The following is a 23,257-nucleotide window of genomic DNA, read 5'->3' on the forward strand; positions in this document are numbered from 1 at the left end:
AGGCTGAAGTTTGTGATTTGGCTCATGCAGCACACAAACAATGGACTAAACACACAAACACCCAATTGAATTAAAGGAGAACTATCCACTTGGATATGAGTAAAAGAGGCAGACAGCTCTAAAACAAAGACACATCAGATGAAAACTTTATTTAAGTTTCAAACACAAAAGAAAATTGTTGTAAATACATTCTAGTTACAAATTGACAGTAATAGCAGAGGAAACTGGGAACTCTTTGTCCTATTTACCACTGGTTAATAGGAGCCTCTCTAAAATGGTGTGTGCTGGATGATAGCCATCTTTAGAATAATGTTACTCTAACCCATCACATTCATTTCCTCAGCTGTTAATGCAGTTGTTAAAGCCTCTACTTATTACAGGCCCTAAAATTAATTGTGCCATATTTCTCAATTACCAGTTTCTCAGAAACTTTTTTTCTTGAATAAAAAGTAGTCTTATCTTCTTTTCATCTCCCTCCTTTGTTCCCAAATTACTACCTCCCACCTTCCTCTCCCAGTCAGGAATGTTTTAGGTAGAAGCAAAATTTATTCCCACGTTTCCTCTTCCCCCCCCCCCCCCAAAAATAAGTAGCGTCATTCCTTGGTTGTCGCTTAGTGTAGCCCCCTAGAGGGCCCCTGCTTAAACTCTTAATCCTGTGGGGTTGGGGGTGGGGGTGTACAAATGTAAGTCTAAGTCCTCTCTCAGCTTACTCCAGATTTTTAGTGTTGAATCAATGATGATATTCTGCTGCCAATTCATCCTTCTCAGTCTCCACTGAGGCAAGGGCCAGCTATAGTTTCCAGAGACACAATCCCAGTAGCTGCCTTGGTGACTGTCAAAGTCTGACTCTCATTGAAGGTGCTGGATAAGATGTATTTCACTGCTCACAACACTGGAAATGAACATCCAAACAGCAGGTGGTGGGCTCAGTAGTAACGCAGTGAAGTTAGCCCAGAGTGACCTATTTTCTCACAGACTGCTTAAAGAGCACTTCATAATAACAACCAGCCCAGGGATTTCATGCACAAGTGTGATGCTGATGGAGAATGCAGTATTGGTGACTCTTGATATCCACAGCAACAAGCATAACAAAGTAAAGAATAAAGTCTTTGCTAAAATTAATCATTGGTTAGATGTAGCTTTTCTTTCAGTTAGTAGGAGCAATGACGCCTTCTTCATACATGAATTCTTCTAGAACCTTCACTACATTCTGAGCCTCAGGCATCTCGACATGTTCCACTTTGACATTATGCAGGAGGACATCTCCATTGCCACAGTTCTTGAGAAAGACAAAGCATTTGAACAGGGCATAGTTGTTTGTCTCGGCCTGTTGAATGTACCGCTTCAGGCTGTTCATATCCTGGATGGCCTGAGACACACCATCAGGGCAAAAAATGGTAGATTAGATCGGAATTAACCAATAATGCAGGCTTTTGAAATAATACATTAACTTGCATAAAGGCGTAAGGAGTAGAAATTGCATTGAGCATGCTCGGATCAATGGGGAAGAACATCATCCACACTGGTACAAAGATGTACGGACTGTATGATTTGCAGGTTCAAGTTTCACATCCCATCCAAGTTTACTAATGTCAGCTTGGGATATCACAGCAAGGAACCAAAGTTAGAAGATCAGCAATCATGCTGCCAGCTGCATGTGGGTGTGCATGCGATCGGGTTGAGGTAGAATTGGTATGGCTGAAGTTAAGAATGAACAAAGGTCAAAAAATACTGAAAAGGAACAGTTTATAACCCTTCCACTGGCCCCAGGAATTGCTGTACAGTTGGACAGAGTATTAATCAAGATACACAAGGAGCTAGCAACAAAGGCAAGGTGACAATAATGAAACTTCAATCAGTAAAGTAGTTTGGAGCAGGAGTTTGTAGAATACATTTGCGATAATTTCCTAGAATGATATGGTGCAGAACCAATTGGAGAAGAGGCTATTTTAAGTTGTATTTTGTATAATGAGACGGGTTTAATTAGTAAACTCATTGCCAAGGAATCCTCCAAGAGTGATCACAATGTGATAGAATTTCACACTGATATTAAAAGCGATATGCGTAAATCTACAACTAGAGAATTAAATTTAAGTATGAGGGCAAGCTGACAAAGGTGGATTGGGAAATTAAATTAAAAAGCAGAACAGTAGGTGAGAAGTGATAAGCAATGAAATAAATATTGCAAAGCTCTTAAATTCACACTGGATTCAGAAATAAAAACACTCCTGGAAAGGATATCTATTCACGGCTAACTAAAGAGGCTAAGGATAGTATGAGTAAAACAAGAAAGTTTATAATATTGCAAAGTGTAGCAATCCTGAGAATTGAACAGTTTGAGAAACTAGGGAAAAGTTGATAATATGACAGTAAATTAACAAGAAATTTAAATTTTAAAATCCACCAGAGCTTCTACGAGTAAGCGAAAAGGAATTTGGCACAAGTGAAGGAGTCTCTTTAAGAGGAAACTATAAGAAACAAAAATGCCAGAGATGTCAAACATTTAATATTCAGCTTCACAATAAAAGCCACATCAAAAATATAGGGACACCAGTGGTCTTGAGCAAATTGGAAACCTAAAGTAATTAATACAAGAATGAACAAACACTGGAAAAATGAATGGGACTGAAAGCTGACCCATGCTGTGACCGCACATGGGGGCAGACGACTACTGGTCATATGGAAAAGTGCTCATTATTGAAGAAGTGACCACAAGGCACTTAAAGAGTCAAATTGGTTCGAAGATATATTGAGCAGGGTGAGTAAGGGAAATCAGTGGATGCAGTGCATTTAAATTTTCTAAATGCATTGGATCTTTTTGTTAAACAAAATCAAAGGTCATGGGTCAGGGATAATATATTAGCAAAGCTGTGGGGGTCATATATTAGACTACGTAGAGAATTGGTTAAAGGACAGAAAACAATTGGAATAAACAGGCCATTTACATTTCAGCAGGTTCTTACTAGTGAGGGCTGGTGCCTCAGCCATCTTCAATCCACATTAATGTTTTTTTTAAAATGAAGGGACTATGTGCAGTGCATCCAAAGCTGTTGATACAAAGCTAAATGGAAAAATGAGATGTGAGGAGAATAAAAAGTTTCCAGATTGGAGAAGTGGGGCAAGAAGGTGACAAAAAGAGAAGTATATTGTGGAGAAAGGTGAAGTTATTCACTTTGGAAGGAGAATGAGATGGGACATTTTTAAGTGATTTAGTGCACTTGAATACACATAGCTTTTTTTTTAAAACTGAGTGATGGGATGCTATCACCTACAGAAGATAAAAACTGAAAGCTCCCTGGTAGAAATCGTCACAGTAAATCCTGAAACCCCAATCAGATGTTGCACCCCAGGTATATCAGCTTGGCAAAGGCAAAATTGACCTGAATAACTTTTTTTAAATTCATTTCTTCTAGCCCTTGTCCTGCACAAGTTTGAGTGGCATGTAGGTAGGATCCTTACCTTCAATTTAAAATTCTCCAGGATTTGCCTTATGAGGAAAGGATTTCCAGTTTCCAAACTGTTTAAAAATGAAGGAATCCAGTCTTCACAAAACTTATTGCTCACTGAAAGAAAAAGAATTGTTGTGAGCACAACCATATTTGCTGAGTAATAAACGATCATAAAAGCTAAGACAATTAGCCAACGTTTGTTCAATGCATACAAAGCAGGAAGCTTCTCACTGCCAACTGTTATTGTTTCACTGGTTCAATGAATCAGCAAGTAACAGAACAGAGCTGAACTGCATCAACTGTGGGAGTACCTACACCATGTGGGCCAGAGAGTCAACATAGCAGCTCATTACCAACTGCTCAAGGATAATTGGGGGTGGGAAATAAATATCAGCTTTACCAATGATACTCAAGTCAAGAATGACTAATAACATGATCAACATCATCCAAGCTCTAGTCCAAGTCACATTATGCAATAACAAAAAAAAATTCTGACAGGACTTGGGAATGGAGAGGCTGCTTCCTCTAGTTGGGGAGTCTGGACTTACAATCACACACAATAAATGGTTGACCATTTAAGATTGAGGTGGTAAACGTTTTTGGTCAGAGATTGGTGCATCTTTGAACTCCGCCTCCTTAGAAAGCTGTGGATCGTCAATTGTTGAGTACATGCAAGACTGAGGCTTTTAGATTTTGGGACATGGAGAAAAGTGAGACACATGAGGAGGTGCCGAGAAACTGAAGCTGTGCTAAGAGATCAGGTATGAGCGCGCTAAATGGTGGAGCAGATGAATAACCACACAGTTTCAGCATTCTCATTCATATCTTTGCACAGAATTTGTGCATAGCTAAGCATTATCCCTTCCTGAGTCATCCCAGAGCTTCAGCTACACATAGGTTGTCATTAGAACTAGCATTTCCTTGTTGCCCACTGGGGCTAGTAAGGGTTGGTTCAGTAGTAGTATCCCTACCGCTGAACCAAGATCTCATGTGCTCCAGAGGTATGTAATAACATCTCTGAACAGACTGATTACAAAAATATCTCCAATGGGGCTAGCATACAACAGACTTGAACAAACTCAGGATCATACAAACAAGGGGAATTTTCTTTGTATAGTTCATGGGGATAGGTTCCTACCAGCATTTTGAAAGGCAGGAGTAGGTTCACTGCAGTCAATAATAATGACTTTCTGTGGTTCCTTAGTCATCACCGTACACTGCAAAGCTAGCGTGTCCTCTTGGATCAGACCCTGAAGGCTGGCAGCATTGAGAAACCTGGCATAAAGCAAGATTTTTGATCGATGTTAAATGTCGATTTAGCGTCAACAAGAAACTTGAATAGATATTTTATAACTCAACTTGTTGAGAGACATTATGACACACCTCTGGAGCTTGTGGGTCTTGAACTTGAGTCTCTTGGCTCAGAAGTAGGGACACTATCACAATGCCACAAGAGCCTTTGATGTTATTACAACTCTGGGGCAGACAGAACTTGAACCTGGTCTTCCTGGCTCAGAGATAGCAACACTACCACATCATAAGTGCCCTCTCTAGCTCAGAGATGGATGCCCCCCTGGGAATGACATCACCTGACCTTAGCTATCTGCCTAATTACTTTTTCAGATAAATCCCCACTCCTCAATAATCTAATAAATTAAGAATGTCCATTTTCTTTACTTAGTCACTAGCAATCATATTTTTAAGTGACTTAGCCCCAAGCTCTGGAATGCCCTGTGTAACATTTCAATCCCTCTCCCCTTAAACCTACGAATCAAAAACCACCCTCTTTGGCCAAGCCCCTCCTAACATCTCTTCTGTCTCGCTGTCATGTTTGTCTGATTAGGCTTCGGTGAAGTGTTGAAACATTCTACTAATGATAAAGGCAAGTTGTTGTGCAACAATGAAACCACACAGTGTGGAAAACATCAGGACTGATACCTGGTTACATTGAGTTAATTTCAACTGAGGTTACAATTGGCCAGAGAATGCAGGATAACAATCCAGCAGTTGGGGTCTTGTGGCACAGTGGTAGTTAGTGCCCCAACTTCTGCGCCAGAAATTCCAAGTTCAAGTTCCACCTACTCCAGAGAGGTATCAGCATGTCCAAACAGATGGATTAAAACCACTAAAGATCCTGCAGATCAGTAAATTAAAATCAGATGACATCTTGATAAGAAACACGAGTCGGTGGGAACAGCAAAACCAGTTACTCGGTACGATTGATAAATAAAGCATTTCTTACCTTTCAACATCCTGTTTTATTTTGTTATCAGCCCCTTTAACTTCAACTGGAGTGTGACTCAAAGCCTAAAACAAATAGAACCCACTGGGTGTTAAAGACCAATACAACTGAGAATCTAAAAATGTTTATCTACAAGCCCAAAACGACCTCAATATTCATTTCAACCTTTGAGTTGTTCCTTATAACTTTGTGATTTTTCAATAGAATTGAAGAAAAACATATATCAATCTGCAAATGTTTGTGTCTTATTCTGGCCGGTGTGAGCTTAGGACCATTGCAGTTGCCCAAACTGCACCTATGTCAGGGATCAGAAAGGAAGACAATAAGAACAGCAGCCGTGCTGGTGTTGCTCACTACTCGATGGGAGGTGTATATGCATGTGGCAATTGGATTAAGTGCACAGCCCATGTAAAGGTTATACAGTTTTACAAGTCCCAGGCAAATCCCTAATCTGTGAGGAGTTAGCCGATCTCAGCTAGAACACTGGTAAAGGTAGAAGTAATCACAGCACCCAATGGAAAAGAGCTGGGCATCCTGCCGGAATCCAGCATCCACTACGGACATGCCTGGCAAAGATGGATCATCAGATATGAAGTTAAATATCACACAACACCAACAGGTTTATTTGGACTATAACCTGGTATTGTTGGATTATAACCTGGTGTTGCATGATTTTTAAACTTTATCTACCCAGTCCAACATCAGCTCCTCCAAATCAGATATGATGCTGTCCACAACCAAATTTTCTGCTGAGCCTCACTGTGAAGACTCATAAGCATCACTTCAGGAAAATCTTGGGGATTGTATGGGGGTGGGGGGTTGGGAAAATGATGTGAGTCAGTAGAATTCTTCAAAATCAGGGGAGGGAAGGAATAACTAAAATAATGCAATTGCATATTGCAGATAATAAGTAAATGTCTATTTTGCTACATAAATACTTACGGCCCGCAACAGAATAGGAAGTTTGTTCTGAAACAGCTGCAACACCCTCTGTATGTAGAGCACAGCATCATCATACCAGCTGCTCAGGTACGGCTGGATATGCAGCTCAACAGCGCCAACCTGTGGGACATACACAAAGTTAAAGTTTCATCTAATGAACAACAAGCAACACAAAGCCCCTGCCCCTCATCACCAGGATCTGTGCTGGGACACCATAACCTGCATTTATATATCCCTATAAACATAGTACAGTTATTGTAATGAGCATACAGAATCTAACTCCGAGCCATTTAAGGAGAGATCAGGACAGCCAAATAAAGCTCGGTAACAAAGATTTTTAAATAATACTTTAAAGAAGAAGTGGGAGATGGAGGCACAGACAGTTTTAGGAAGAGAATCCTTTGGAACAGAAGAGTGAAAGATTGAAAGATTAACTCAATTTCTCCCTCCACAGCTGTTGCCAGATCTGCTGACTTTCTCTTAGCATTTGTTTTTATCACTACTACGATGTTCTATTTCTTGTAATAAAGCGCAGCATACCTTCATAATTACATGCTGTGCCTAAATACTAACGTCTTGACTCATGCACCAGAACACCTAAATCTCTCTGCCCCTTAGAATTCTGCAATCATTCTCCATTTAAACAGGACTTTTTAAAACAAAATTCTTCCGCCAAAGTGAACAACTTCACATTTTTCTATATTATATTCCACCATTCAGATTTATAACCATCTGCAACTTCCTCACATCTTCATAACAAACTTTCCTACTCATTTTTGGTGTTACTTGCGAATTTAGCTACCATACCTTCACTCGCTTCCTCAAGAGATTGATGTAAATTGTAAAATATTGTGGCTCTAGCACAGATCCCTGCAGGATTCCACATGTCACATCTTGCAAATGAGACAGACCCATTTATGCATACTCTCACCCTGAACCTATCTTCTATGTTAATAATATCACCATCAATACCATGAAATTTTATTTTCCATAACAATACGGCACCTTACCAAATGCCTTCTGCAATTATGGTACATCTACATGCTTCCTTTGATACACTACTCCTTCAAAGAACTTGATAAATTGTTAGTCATGATTTCTCTTCAACTAAGTCATGTCGACTCTTCCCAATGCCTGAAATTTCTTAAGTGCATAGCTATAAACTCTTCAGTGGAAAACTCTAACATCATCTTCACGAAAGATGATATGTAAACAACATATAGTTTCCTGTTGCTGACACCCACCCTTCTTGAAGTTGAGGGGCTATATCTGATAATTTCAGGAAGGAATTTGAAACTAAGGAAAAGAAATTAGAAAGCTGGTGCGTGGAAGCTGTTCAGAAGGCACCCTGTAGTATCAATGCAATCATACACCTGGTCATCAATTGAGGGTTCACATGCAAACAGGTATGATAGGATGAATAATGCTTCACTGCTTTGGCTAAGTATTGGCCGTCATGCAGAGACAAGACAGCGACGGTCAGTGGATTGTCCAATTACAGGTAGTAATACCACTGTCCTCATCTACAAAACGTGTTTTCTGCAGGGAAATGAGCAAAGGAGCCCTACCTGAGCTTCTCTCTCCAAAGGCATGAATGCCAGCACAATTCAACTGAGGTATGCTCAGCTGGAGATTGAAACAGAAACAATCCTGATCTAGTCAGCTAAGACTATGATATTTCGCGATTTCTTAAATTAAAAGATAACATATTAGGTCATCCACATTGACAAAGAGAGGGACTATTTGAAAAGAAGCATAAACTGCAGTGAAGCACGAACATTAAAAAGATCTCATCCTCTTCTAGGTCACATCAGAAATTCAATCCTTGTCAACTCCCACCTACTCACAAAACAACTATTAAAATCTCTTCGTCCTGCCTGGTGATTATTTCTGAAAGTAGCAGACAACTAAACACTGCCCATGTTTCTTCTGTTTTTGGAGTTGGATGAAACAGGTGGCTCAAGCCCACGAGGCTTTAGAGAAGTGTGAAACTCCAGTAGCTCATACAATACTGGGCTCCACACTACAGGTAGGATGTTGAGACAGTAGCAATATTACAATGCTGATTCATAAGGAAAGTTGTTCAAAATTAGATCATTCAAATCCAAATAAAGACAAAGATTTGGAACAGTTACTTTAAAACACAGAGATAAAGAATGAAATGGTAAAGGCATTCACAATAGAGAAGACAAGATAAGTGGAACCAGTTTCCAGTGAATGAAACTCGTGGATAGAAGATTAAATGTGAGAGATTCAGACTAAATCAAGAGAGGAGAATTTGATTTTTCAGTAAAGGTTGCAAGGTTGTTGGCTCCATTGTTGGAGTTTGCAATTTTTAAAATATTTGTCAATATTTAAAAATTTTGATTGCTGGTTGAAAAAAAATGGGAAATAACAGAGCAGGGAATTAAGATTAGGGAGTGTGGTGAGAAACAGCATGAGGTTAGGTCAAACAGCCTGCTGTAATTTCTATGTAAATAAAAGATAAATAATAAAACTTTTACCTCAGCAGCCAAGTAAAGGTGCAATCCCTGGGCGTATTTATCCAACTCTATTCTGAAAGTATGATCTTGTTAAGCAAATGAACACTTCCACAAAACATCCATGAACTGCAGTTTTAATTTGTTTAAAACTTGGACTTTTAATTTTTTTTTACTCCTCAATCACAGAGGAGTTAATTCTGAGTTAGTCACAGTTACATGAACACAGAATGCCTTCTAATAAGGTGCAAGACCATCAGCAAGCACAGGCAGGTTACTGAACAAGGGAAATGGATCCTGATCTAGAGAATGGATTGTGGAATAATGCTCTAGAGCATGTGTCAGGTCGAGTTTACTCCCTAGCCCAATGACATGAAGATTCAACCATAAATTAAAGAGAAGCCATCTGCACCAGTAATGGCTCAGTTCAGATTGAGGATTGTTGAGGCAGTACACTTTAGAGTCTCTGTCTTCCTTCCATCTCTGCAGTTTTATTCATGTGGAAGACTCAACAGTCATTGTTGGCTGTTCACCCAATTGTTGGAGTGGTGCACAGGTGATGTCTTATTGCCTCCCCCCTCCAGCCCCCTCTCCAACACTCCCCACGTTTACCAGGTGTGGTCTCTGGTTGGTATAGGACGCCAGTATTTGCAGAAGGGATATACCGCACTCACATTCCCTGATGGAGACTACAACTGCTGCTATTTCCTTTGGCTTGAGAATGAAAGTGTAGGTATTTTTTCAAATTAGTGTTTTAAACAAGTGCGGACTACCCCACACAGACACAATAAAGGGGACTGCAAGCTTACAGTTCCTTCACAGAGCTCTTGAATCGTATGTTCAAGAACAGGAAAGAAACATCTTAGCAGCTGGCAGAATATACCACTTAAGTAATGTCTTATATCAACAAACTTCAGCAATGATGCTGTTTTCCTTCAGATGAGAATTATATGTATTTTCTGTTGTGTGGTGGCATTTGATAGAATCCTAATGTTTTGTCTTCTTTCAGCTTTATAAATCAGTGATACAAGTTACCAGTTAGAGAGCTGCCAGTGCTATCTGATGGCTCTGCTCCATTTGGCATTTTGACTGGTGAATTTTACAGGTGTAACATTTTTGCAAAACCTTTTTTGGCTTTTAAGTGTGAGGCTTCAATGGTGTGGTTTGTAGATTGGGAGCGAGCACTACTGGTAGGAATGTTTGTGGAAAGCCTGAAGATTGTGTCTACGTGATCAGATGGCCCAGTGTGCTAAGGAGTGGCAGATGGAGTTTAATTTAGATAAATGTAAGATGGTGCCTTTGGAAAGGTAAGTCAGGGCTGGACTTACATGCTTAATGGTAAGGTCCTGGGGAGTGTTGCTGAACAGAAGAGACCTTGGAGTGCAAGGTGCATAGCCCCTTGAAAATGGAGTCACAGGTAGATAGGATAGTGAAGGCGGCGTTTGGTCGGCTTTCCTTTTTATTGGCCAGAGTACTGAGTACAGGAGTTGGGAGGCCATGTTGTGGCTGTACAGGACATTGGTTAGGCCACTGTTGGAATATTGCATGCATTTCTGGTCTTCCTCCTATAGGAAGGATGTTGTGAAACTTGAAAGGGTTCAGAAAAGATTGACAAGGATGTTGCCAGCGTTTGAGCTATAGGGAGAGGCTGAACAGACTGGGGCTGTTTTCCCTGGAGCGTTGGAGGCTGAGGGTGACCTTATAGAGGTTTATTAAATCATGAGGGGCATGGATAGTGTAAATAGACATGGTCTTTTCCCTGGGATGGGAGAGTCCAAAACTAGAGGGCATAGGTTTAGGGTGAGAGGGGAAAGATATAAAAGAGACCTAAGGGGCAACGTATGGAATGAGCTGCCAGAGAAGTGGTGGAAGTTGGTACAATTACGTAAGGGATATGGGCCAAATGCTGGCAAGTGGGACTAGATTAGGATATCTGGTCAGCATGGATGAGTTGGACTGAAGGGTTTGTATTACTCTATGACCACAGGAATGTTTCAGTTCAGTTAACAGTGCAAACTGAGTACCTCCTAAAGTACAGAACTCAGTTACTTATGGGACAGACTGGTCAAGAAGGGCTTATGCCCGAAACGTCAATTCTCCTGCTCCTTGGATGCTGCCTGACCTGCTGTGCTTTTCCAGCAATGCATTTTTCAGACTAGTGCAAACATCAGGAACTGCTCCTTTGAAGGATATAGTTCAAGGCTCTTCTCTGTACTGCCCAGAAAGCAGAGAACATAATCAGTGACCACAGATATGGACTCCAGTTTGTTACTTTCTGGCCCTGGGGGTGGATCCTGCTGGACGAGGCAATAGTAACAAGCGACAGTCTGCTCGGCTATGCTGCAAATAAATAAACGCACTTCATTTAGTACACAGTCTTTAGCTTTATGTCATTAACTTGCTGCATGCATAACGGACCATCTGAGTCTCATTGGAGACAACGACTCCAATATCACTTGGAAAATTAGCACCCTTCCCTCCACCCAGCAAGTGAAACACTCAGCTATCTCTGGGTTTTCTTATATTTGTGATAGTTCTTTAAAAAAGGCACCATGAACGAATGTCTGATGCTCCAGATTTGGTTTGTGATTTCATGTAGCGATTATTTTTGTTAAGTTTTCTCCTTCCCTGGATTATACTAGAGTAGTGTTATCTACTTTCTTACTTAGTGACCAGAAAACCAGTGGGGAATCTGGATGTGGCTAGTTACAATGCCAAATACTGAACAAAACCCACAATTGATTGAGAATCTCATGGTCTCAATTCTCCAATTCATACTGCAAGTGTGAACTTTTAATTTTCTGTTTTATGTGTTAGCAACAACGCAGAATGCATAAAAATTATTGAATTACTTTGAATGCTTTACTCCCTTGATTAGTGAATGGAGTTGGATAGGTGGCTTTGTGGCATTATCATCAGACTATCAATCCAGAAACCCAGGTAATGTTTGGGGACCTGGGTTCGGATCCCACCATGGCAGATGGTGGCAGTTGAATGCAATAAAAAAAGTCTGGAATTAAGAGTCCTAAACTAACCATCACTGTCAATTGTCAAAAGAAAAACTCCAGCTGGTTCTCAAATACCTTTTAGGTCATTAGGTCTGGTCCACGAGTGAATTCAGACCCACAAATGTGGCTAACTCTTATCTGCCCTCTGAGATGGCAGAGGAAGCTACTCAGTTGTAACAATTGCCAGCACAATGTTCAGCAGCATTCACATCTCCACGATATTGAAGTAGTCCATGTTCCAAAGCAATAAAATCTAGACAGTATCCAGGTTTAAACTGAAGAGTGGCAACGTAATATTCACAACCCACAAATGTCCCCAATAGGAGACAATCTAACCATCACCTTGACATTCTGTGGCATTACCATCACTGAATCCTCCACCCCCATTATCCATCACCCGCCCCATCTACCACCCTGAGAAAAAGAACCGGAAATGACATCACCAACCCAAAGAACCCCAAACATATAAATAGAAAGCATCAGCAGTGCTTCGCACAGAGGCCCACTGAAGATGTTACCTAGAAGGGTGACGAAACATCTGGAAATGAACCTTCCATCCAGCTCAGTGAGCAAACCTACATCCAGAATTGAATCCTCCACTGTCAACATCCTGGGGTTCCCACTGACCAGAAACTGAACTGATCTAGCCACATAATAGAGTATCCACAAGAAAAGATCTGATGCTAGGAATTCACAACTAACTCACTTCCTAACCCCCCGCCGAAAACTGTCCACCATCTACAAAACACAAATCAAGAGTGTGCTGGAATACTCCCCATTTGCCTGGACAGGTGCAACTCCCACAATACTCAAGAAGCTCGACATCATCCAGGACAAAGCAGCCCACTTGATTGGCACCACATCCACAACTCCTTCCACCACTGCTCAGTAGCAGCAGTGTATACCATCTATAAAATGCAGAAATTCACCAAGGTTCTTTAGATTTTCAAATTCAATACCATCCAAAGTGGCAAGGCAGCAGATACATGAGCTGCAGCTTCCTCCAAAGCCACCCTGACCAATGCTCCCTCTAAGCTATACAGCTGCACCTGCTGCAGCCACTCCTCGTTTCCATGCACAGTGCTGGCACATCAAGTATGATGTCCGATTCTGGAAATCACTGCCACACACACATCTCAGAGGACCTTGCAGCTAGTAAAATTAAACGGATCACTGATCCTGACTTGGAATTATGTTGCTGTTCTTTCAGTGTTGTTAGGTCAAAGTCTTAGAATTCACTCCCTACAACAAACAGACTTCAATCGTTCAACAGCACAGTGCACTATAGCTTTCTAATGGCCAAATCGCAATCAGCAATAAATGTTGGATCAACAAGTAAGGCCCACATTCCTGAATGGATATTAAGAAAAAAGAAGCCCATTTCTGAAGGAGCTTTGCAATTAGCTCCATTGTCTAGCTCTGTCTCCCTAGGCCTTTCCAGTAGCACTGCACTGTTGGAGTTGCTGTGTTTTCGATGGGAAATTAAACCAAGACTCTGTCTTCCTGTGGGCATAAGGTGATCAATGGTCCGGTTTGAAGATGAACATTCTCCAAAAGTCCTAAGAATATTAACTGCTCAGGTGCATCACTAATACATAGCAACACTTTATATGACCTGATGGATAAGTATAAATTGATTGTCACATTTCCTTCCATTACAACAATTGTTTTTCCTGTCCGGGAGCAGCGGGAGTCAGAATGGAGGTAATTTTGGGACCAGCAGGCTGCCGGGAAGGTAAGCAAACAGTATATATTTGGGCAGCGGCTAAACCCGAGCTACTACACATGTAGTACACGAGGTCACGCGTTCAACATGAGAGGAGAAAGGTTTAAGGGGGATACACGAGCCAAAGCACTTTACACAAAGGGTAGTAGGTGCCTGGCACGCACTGCCAGCAGTGTTAGTAGAGGCAAGTACGGTAGATTCATTTAAGGTGCATGAGTAGGTGGGGAGCAGAGGGATACCAATCCTTAGGAATTGGGCAATAGGTTTAAACAGGGGATTTTGATCGGCATAGGCTTGGAGGGCCGATGGGTCTGTTCCTGAGCTGTAAATTTTCTTTGTTCTAACAAACTTCAACAAGAACTGAATTAACACTTTGCACTGCCTCGAGATTGTGAAAGATTCTATATAAATGAAAATTCTTGAATCATTCTTTCTTACCTTAAATCCACCGCTGCTATTGTGCCCATTTTGTTTAAAAGAGCCCCTTTACTGAGGCGTTTAACAACGAATGCACGAAGCTCTGACTCAGCTACAACAGACAAGTTAGATGCCAATAAAGAGAGGCTGTGGAAAATACAATGGATTGTTTGCTTAGCAAATTGCACAAAGCATTTCACAAACGTAAACATCTTTACAGACTTGATCTTATCTTCAGACACATTTTTGTGTTTACAGACTCATACAGCTATCCACTATTGACCAGTATGGAATTAGTACATATACCTTTCCAACATTCAAAGAAGGGACAGACTCATATTTCACAGGGACAATAAATGTTACCCAATCAAGGAAAAAGGATACCAAATGAATTGTGGTGAGTTGCCACACCACAGAAACAGAAATTGCTGGAGAAACTCAGTGGGAAGAAAGCAGAGTTAACATGTCAAGTCCATTTCTGATGAGAATCTAATGATCATTATCACTTATTCAGCTTTTCTTCTATCGTGGCTTGCTACTACCAGTTTCATATCCATCCATGCATCTACCCACCTCCACCCCTCAGCATAAATACATTCCTTCCCAGCTACTAACAGTTCTAATGAAGAGTCACTGAACTCAAAACATTAACTCTGCTTTCTTCTCGCAGATGCTGCCAGACCAGTTGAGTTCATCGCTGTTCTCTGCCAACCAGTTAAGTCCATCCAGGAAGTGCAAGAACAGTGAGGGAATCAATCACACTGAGTCAGACAGAAACATGGCAGGGGAGTTGGACAAGTTGAAAAAGTTGACAGTGTGGCAGTGGTTGATTCGCTGGGCCAGTAACTCAGGGAACTCAAATTGAAATCATGCCCTGGTAGTCTGAGAGCTAGAATTTCATATTCAAAGAAAATGGAAATAGTAAACAGCTGTTGCAATGTCACAAAATCCAATTTTACACACTCCAATATCCACCTCTCAGTCTCACTCACACGAGTACATGTTCCAATTTGGCAAATTTGCCATACCCTCCCTGAACCATACTGACACATTCCCATATTGGCAAACCAGATGGAATTGGAAAAACATTTATTTCTGAGCACGGCAAAAAAACCGAACATGATTGTCTGGTCACCATGATAATCTAAATTGGCTCAGTGCCTGTTTGCAGACACAATTGTTTTAATTTTAACATCCCCTCATTATTAACTTATCCACTCCTGACACCTTGAACCAGCTACGCTGAACGACTGGTGACGTCCCTCTTTATATCCTGTGTTGAAGGATTTGGGAAGTCATTAAAATACCGTGTGATGGTTTGTTTGTACCTGATTAAACTTTGACATTAACCATTTTCTGACATTTTCTCAGGTAACCATAAACGTTGCTTTCAGTCAGTCTGCATATACAGTACATTCTTTCAAAATACATACATTGGAATCACTGCCTCAGGGAGGCAGCATGAACTCCATCCCCAGCAAAATGAAATACTGCTAATGCTCATTCATAATAAAACATGATTTGTGACAACACCCAGCACAATTAAAACAGAATAGGAAGAAAAGGACAGTACTAAACTAATACTCTGCCTGTTAAACTGTTAGGCATTGCTAAATCAATGTTTTGTTTAGTCCATTCATCCAAACAATCCCAGTCAATAATCATACTGAAATTAAAACTTATGTTTTGTGGTTCGATTTGATTTGTTACTTGCCCCTCGTATTTAAAACATTTGCAAGCACATAATCTTTAAAACTCTATCAAGCAGTTCTAGTTGCATAGCCCTTTACAGAACAGAAATTTAAGGGGTGACACAGCAACACTTCCTTTACCTGAAATCCTCCTGAGACACTGTATCCTTGGAGCATGTTTCTAAACACTCATTTCTGTCACCATCATCTCCTAGTGGCAGAGACCTGGAAGACAATTTGCAATTATTGCTCCATTTCCACTGTAGTACAGAGGCAGGGGACACTCCCAGCCATGATTCAGTGGGCAGCAGAAACAGAGGTGTTAATACACCCATCTTAAAGGCTCATTCATAATCGCAGTGCATGTATTGTATGAATTAGTGATCACATTCTTCCAAGTAAACCAATTAATTAACAGAACCACTTGGACAAAAGTGGTTGAGCAGTGATTCTTTGTATCACAAAAGCCATATTTCAGAACTGGTAGCTTTCACCAAGGGTTCTGTTCCTCTCCACATAGCCTGTCAGATCCAGACCAGAGCATTTCCAGCTTTTGGTTTTATTACAGTAACAGAAGATTTACTTTTCAAATAACAAATGAGGGAGGAAGTATGAATTACAGGAATCAGTAAAGAAACAGAGGCTATTCAGCTCATCTAATTCACCTGTTCATGGAAACCAAATTTGCCCTCTAATAATCCAACTGGATTGATTGACCCAGAGCTTCTTCCACTCCCCCCCCCCCCCTCTGCCCCAACTGTGTTCCCATGGGATTAAGTATTAAGTCCCTCCCATACATTACACCTTTGCCCTCTGACTTGAGTTGACATATTTTATTCAGACCAATAGAGGTGGAAGAGTTGTCCCTGGCAGAAGTCAGCATCATAAGTGGCCTTACTAAACACAAATCCAAGTGAGCCAATTCAACAAAAGGTGCTTAAAAGGTGCATCTCATTCCTACAGTGCTGACAATTGTATTGAAGAAACTCTGCAGGTGATATAGAGACGTACAGCACGGAAACAGACCCTTCGGTCCAACCCGTCCATGCCGACCAGATATGTGAAGCAGTAAATGTTTTGAGTTTTTCACAACTGCAGCTCTTCTGTTAAAGAATCACACTGGACTCAACTTGTTTCTCCTGATGTTGATGCTGCCAGACCTGCTGAGTTTTTCCAGCATTTTCAGTTTTTATTTCAGATTTGCAGCATTGGCAGTATTTTGCTTTTGTTAAATTATATTATTGTGAACGTCTTTCTGGTAGTATCCTAATTGTGGGCGGCACGGTGGCACAGTGGTTAGCACTGCTGCCTCGCAGCGCCAGAGACCCGGGTTCAATTCCCGACTCAGGCGACTGACTGTGTGGAGTTTGCACGTTCTCCCCGTGTCTGCGTGGGTTTCCTCCGGGTGCTCCGGTTTCCTCCCACAGTCCAAAGATGTGCAGGGTCAGGTGAATTGGCCATACTAAATTGCCCGTAGTGTTAGGTAATGGGTAAATGTAGGGGTATGGGTGGGTTTCGCTACGGCGTGTCAGTGTGGACTTGTTGGGCCGAAGGGCCTGTTTCCACACTGTAATCTAATCTAATCTAATCAGTGACCACAGAAGTCCAAGCTTACAGGTGCATAGTTTGGGATTGAGCAGTTAACGGAGGAGAATAGCGACAAAATACAGGAAGAGGTAAATAAATTCGCAGAATGGACAGGTTATTGGCAAATGAACTTATATACAAGTACAAGTTTGTACCCTTCGGAAGGAAGAAGTGATATATTCCTGGGAAACTAAGAATCTGAAGTATAGAGATCAAGGATACCAAAGCATGAATAATGTTCATAGGGATATAACAAAGCAAACAAAAATGCCTCATTCCTCATTTCTACAGTAAAGATATATGGAATATGTAGAGTCTTGATTTGACCACACACTTGAGTACTGTTAATATTTGGTCTCCATATACTATTAATGGTACAGGTGCATCAGAAGGAAGCATTTAAACATTGACCAGTATAAAACCAGAACTGTTACATTTCATACATTACACTTCAAAAGGACTGTAAACACTTTGGAGATCCTAAGGTAATTACCAAGAGTAATGAGGATACAAATGGATCCAGGGATGAGGGATTACAGTTGCATGCGTGGACTGGGGATAATATCTTTGTTTTCCTGACAAACAAAAGACTAAAATGAGACTTCATACAAGTGTTTAAAGTCATCCAGTATTTAAATGAAGTCAGAAAGAAGGAACTGCTCCAACATGAAAGAGAACAATCAGAGGGCACAGATGTCAGGTGATTGGCAGGAGAACCAGACATGATAAGAAAAGCTCTCAAATTTGGATCTATCAGAGTTTGATAGATTCGGGATCAGTTCCTGCGGATTGGAGGGTGGCTAATGTTGTACCACTTTTTAAGGTGGGAGAGAGAAAACAGGAAATTATAGACCAGTTAGTCTGACCTCAGTGGTGGGAAAGATGCTGCAGTCTATTATAAAGGATGAAATTACGACACATCTGGATAGTAGTAACAGGATAGGTCAGAGTCAGCATGGATTTATGAAGGGGAAATCATGCTTGACTAATCTTCTGGAATTTTTTGAGGAGGTAACTCTGAAGATGGACGAGGGAGATCCAGTAGATGTGTGTACCTGGATTATCAAAAAGCTTTTGATAAAGTCCCACATAGGAGGTGAGTGAGTAAAATTAGGGTGCATGGTATTGGGGGCAAAGTACTAACTTGGATTGAAAGTTAGTTGGCTGACAGGTAACAAAGAGTAGTGATAAACGACTCCATTTCGGAATGGCAGGCAGTGACCAGTGGGGTACCACAGGGATCAGTGCTGGGACCGCAACTTTTTACAATATATATTAATAATATAGAAGATGGTATTAGTAATAACATTAGCAAGTTTGCTGATGATACTAAGCTAGGTGGCAGGGTGAAATGTGAGGAGGATGTTAGGAGATTACAGGGTGACCTGGACAGGTGAGGTGAGTGGTCAGATGCATGGCAGATGCAGTTTAATGTGGATAAATGTATGGTTATCCACTTTGGTGGCAAGAACAGGAAGGCAGATTACTACCTAAATGGAATCAATTTAGGTAAAGGGGCAGTACAAAGAGATCTGGGTGTTCTTGTACACCAGTCAATGAAGGTAAGCATGCAGGTACAGCAGGTAGTGAAGAAGGCTAAGAGCATGCTGGCCTTCATAACAAGAGGGATTGAGTATAGAAGCAAAGAGGTTCTTCTGCAGCTGTACAGGGCCCTGGTGAGACCACACCTAGAGTAGAGTATTGTGTGCAGTTCTGGTCTCCAAATTTGAGGAAAGACATTCTGGCTATTGAGGGAGTGCAGCGTAGGTTCACGAGGTCAATTCCTGGAATGGCGGGACTACCTTACGCTGAAAGACTGGAGCGACTGGGCTTGTATACCCTTGAGTTTAGAAGACTGAGAGGGGATCTGATTGAGACATATAAGATTATTAAACGATTGGACACTCTGGCAGCAGGAAACATGTTTCCGCTGTTGGGTGAGTCCCGAACCAGAGAACACAGCTTAAAAATCGGGGTAGACCATTTAGGACAGAGATGAGGAGAAACAACTTCACCCAGAGAGTTGTGGCTGTGTGGAATGCTCTGCCCAAGAGGGCAGTGAAGACCCAGTCTCTGGATTCATTTAAGAAAGAGTTGGATAGAGTTCTCAAGTAGAGTGGAATCAAGGGTTATGGAGATAAGGCAGGAACAGGATACTGATTAAGGACGATCAGCCATGATCATATTGAGGCGAGGTGGGGGGTTGGGGAGGTGGGGGGGTTGGGGGGGTTGGGGAGGTGGGGGGGTTGGGGAGGTGGGGGGGATGGGGGATGGGGAGGGGAGGGGGAGAGTGGGGGTCGGGGGGGGGGGAGAGTGGGGGTCGGGGGGGGGAGAGTGGGGGTCGGGGGGGGGGGGAGAGTGGGGGTCGGGGGGGGGGGGGAGAGTGGGGGTCGGGGGGGGGGGGAGAGTGGGGGTCGGGGGGGGGGGGGAGAGTGGGGGTCGGGGGGGGGGGAGAGTGGGGGTCGGGGGGGGGGGGGAGAGTGGGGGTCGGGGGGGGGGAGAGTGGGGGTCGGGGGGGGGGGGGGGAGAGTGGGGGTCGGGGGGGGGGGGGGGAGAGTGGGGGTCGGGGGGGGGGGGGGGGAGAGTGGGGGTCGGGGGGGGGAGAGTGGGGGTCGGGTGGGGGAGAGTGGGGGTCGGGGGGGGGGGGGGGAGAGTGGGGGTCGGGGGGGGGGGGGGAGAGTGGGGGTCGGGGGGGGGGGAGAGAGTGGGGGTCGGGGGGGGGGGGAGTGGGGGTCGGGGGGGGAGGAGATTGGGGGTCGGGGGAGGAGAGTGGGGGTCGGGGGAGGAGAGTGGGGGTCGGGGGGGGGGGGGGGGAGAGTGGGGGTCGGGGGGGGGAGAGTGGGGGTCGGGGGGGGGAGAGTGGGGGCCGGGTGCGCCGACCTGCTCCTTGCTCCGAGAGCCCGTCATGAAGGAGCAGCCTCCCCAGCCGGGCCGGGCCTGACCTGTGCCTCTGGTACAAACTGTAGTAAGTGTCCGTCTGCTGCTGCTCCCTGGGTGTCGGCGGCTGCTCCTCCTCCAGCTCCAGGTCCCCGTCCATGGAGTCCTGGAAGGAGGTCTGGCTAATCATCGCTAACACCGTCCCGACCCAGAGGCAGATGGAGGAAGCCGTTAGATGGAGCACCAGTCCTTCCGCCCTTCAATAACATTCCGGCTGCCGCCCCTGTCCCGGTACAAACGTTCCTATTAGAGGCTAAGCTGAGGCCTGCACCCATTGCACTGAAATAAATTTCATTAACCTCATGCTCCAAGATCAATGGATAAACTGAACGATCACTTAGACATCAGCTTGCCTCAGTTTAACCACTGACTTGGAATCAGAATACCATATTTTAGTCCACTAAAAGAAAGAACTGTAGATGTTGCAGGTCTGAAACAACACAAATTGTTGGAAAAACCCAGCAGGAAAAAGTTTTGAATCCAGTGACCCTGAAAAATAGTCATACTGGACTAAATATATTAACTCTGTTTCTTCTCTCCACAGATGATGCTGGACTGCTGAGTTTCTCCAGCAATTTCTACATCATTATTTGTCAGCTTGCTCTATCTGGCTGCTGCTGAACTGCCTGTCCACAAATGCTCTTGCTTCACATTTTCTTCAGCTGTTTCAAGTTCAGGTTCTGGAGGTTGATGTTCAACATATGGCTCAGTGGTTAGCACCGCTGCACCACAGCACCAGGGACCTGGGTTCAATCCCAGTCTTGGGTGATGTGAGAAACAAAAGCTCACTCACTTCAATAATTTCAGTCAGAGGCCAAAAATCTGAAACAGTAGTGCCGTTTTATTTGTACACTTGCAAGTGGGTGCAATGTCTAATGCCAGGTAAGGCAATGACAAATACACATCAAATCCAACAAACGCTCGAAATTTATACAATTTGAATCCCCATATTTTTTCTTATTTCATTGTTTGCCCCCTCCTCCGCTTACGTCACTCATTTCCTTAAGACTGATCCCACAACTTCTGTTTATCCGGCCTTGTCCGTGACAAATGCCTATCTCTGGCCCCCATAAGGTTGTTTGACGTCATCTCACTGCAGGTCACCGCTAGGCATGTCCTTTCTTTATCAGCATTTATTCCTCTCCGGAGGCCACACTGACCTTCATGACCTCTGTAATTAGGGTTTGTTCCTGTGTCCCCATACAAGTGGGAAAACAGATGTTTATACAGGCCTCTCTTCACAGCATTTTATCTAGTGCCTGTATTTCTACCATTGTTTTGTAATCACGTCTCATGCTGACATATCATTTTTAACGGATTATATATTTCCTCATTCTTGCTAAGTCAGCTCTCGGCCGAAATGATCCCAAACTAATGTGAATTCATTTACTCTGTATCAGAACTTATAATTGCAGAAATAACATTAATTCACCTATATCCCACAGGTGACTATCTATGTGGAGTTTACATATTCTCCCTGTGGTTTCCTTGAGGTGCTTTGGTTTCTTCCCACAATCCAACGATGTTTCTAAAATCATGGATAGGATAAATAGTCAAGGCTATTTCCCTGGGGTGGGGTGAGTCCAGAACTAGAGGGTGTAGGTTTAGAGTGAGAGGGGAAAAATCTAAAAGGGACAACTTTTCACACAAAGGGTGGTGCATACATGGAATGAGCTGCCAGAGGAAGTGGTGGAGGTTGGTACAATTACAACATTTAAAAGGCATCTGAATGGGTATTTGAATAGGAAGGGTTTAAAGGGGTATGGGCCAAGGGCTGGCAGGTGGGACCAGATTAATTTAGGATATCTGATCGGCATAGACAAGTCGGATCAAAGGATCTATTTCCATCCTGTACATCTCTATGACTGTATGTGCAGGTTGGGTGAATTAGTCATGCTAAATTGCCCATAGTGTTCAGGGATGTGTAGGTTAGGTGCATTAGTCTGGGGTAAAACAGAGTAATAAGGTAGAGGAATGGGTCTGGGTGTGTTGCAGTTAAATCCCATCCTTATCTAACCGGATGTCCACACATTTACATGATTACTGGTTGAACCTTGCCTATGGGCACTTAGACCTTTAATACAACCCAAGATGAAGTTATCTTACTACAACTTAAGAATCAAACTAGAACATTTCTTTCAAGATCATCACATTTTGTACACTGCACGATTCTTAATTGGATTATGAAGGCAGCTTCCGAACCATTTCAGCTTTTAAAGTGGAGTTGTATGAGAATCCTTGGTCAGCCAAATAATCAAAGAATGCAATGCGGAAATTCACCAATGTTCCTTAGACAGCACCTTCCAAATCATTGACCACTTCCATCTAGAAGGACAAAAGCATCAGATACACAGGAACACCATCACATGCAAATTCCCCTCCAAGCAACTCACCATCCTAATTTGGAAATATGTTGCTGTTCTTTCAATACTGCTGGGTCAAACTCCTGGAATTCCCTCTTTAATTATGTTATGGGTCTACTTAATAGAACTAAACTGCTGCCATTCAAAAAGGCCTCCAGTCCACAGACCAACCCTTTACCATCGTCCTCTAATTTATATCGTTAAGCCAATTTTGTATACAATTGTCAAGCTCACCCTGAATCCCATGTGATCTAACTTTCCGAATTAGTCTACCATGCGGAACGTTGTCAAAGGCTTTATTAAAGTCCATGTAAACAACCTTTCTGCCCTCATCGTTCTTTTTGTTCTGTGTGTTAGTAACTCCAGTGGCGATGACATACTCTGTAATGGTAAGGATTGGTAACTCAAAATATAA

At 42.6% G+C, this 23,257-nt stretch overlaps 1 protein-coding gene across 2 annotated transcripts; it reads right to left on the reverse strand.

The window, feature by feature from the left end:
* Positions 1 to 123: 123 nt before the first annotated feature.
* Positions 124 to 20,733, reverse strand: cunh17orf75 (chromosome unknown C17orf75 homolog). 2 transcript variants are annotated; one of them, XM_043715103.2, is made up of 11 exons: positions 20,423 to 20,733; positions 18,036 to 18,117; positions 16,097 to 16,180; positions 14,286 to 14,411; positions 11,307 to 11,453; positions 9,138 to 9,195; positions 6,634 to 6,753; positions 5,692 to 5,756; positions 4,588 to 4,724; positions 3,460 to 3,563; positions 124 to 1,369 (listed from the first exon to the last, which is right to left on the reverse strand). In XM_043715103.2, exons 1-11 carry the CDS (start codon positions 20,607 to 20,609, stop codon positions 1,148 to 1,150), a joined length of 1,332 nt encoding a protein of 443 aa, XP_043571038.1. In that variant the 5' UTR covers positions 20,610 to 20,733; the 3' UTR covers positions 124 to 1,147. The 2 variants fall into 2 exon arrangements, with proteins under 2 accessions (XP_043571038.1, XP_043571039.1); XM_043715104.2 differs by lacking the exon at positions 18,036 to 18,117 and having other exon boundaries at positions 20,485 to 20,687.
* Positions 20,734 to 23,257: the final 2,524 nt, after the last annotated feature.

This window comes from Chiloscyllium plagiosum, unplaced genomic scaffold (assembly GCF_037043375.1).
Source record: "Chiloscyllium plagiosum isolate Xiang-an unplaced genomic scaffold, Cpla_swu_hap1 HiC_scaffold_25, whole genome shotgun sequence".
NCBI lineage: Eukaryota > Metazoa > Chordata > Chondrichthyes > Orectolobiformes > Hemiscylliidae > Chiloscyllium > Chiloscyllium plagiosum.

Excerpts from the sequence above, each read along its gene's own strand:
- cunh17orf75 (XM_043715103.2), bottom strand. The coding sequence starts at position 20,609 with ATGATTAGCCAGACCTCCTTCCAGGACTCCATGGACGGGGACCTGGAG. Across the intron at positions 14,412-16,096 it reads GTGTCTCAGGAGGATTTCAG|CCTCTCTTTATTGGCATCTA; the intron begins GTAAAGGAAGTG and ends TATTTTCCACAG. Across the intron at positions 6,754-9,137 it reads ACCTTTACTTGGCTGCTGAG|GTTGGCGCTGTTGAGCTGCA; the intron begins GTAAAAGTTTTA and ends TATGTCCCACAG.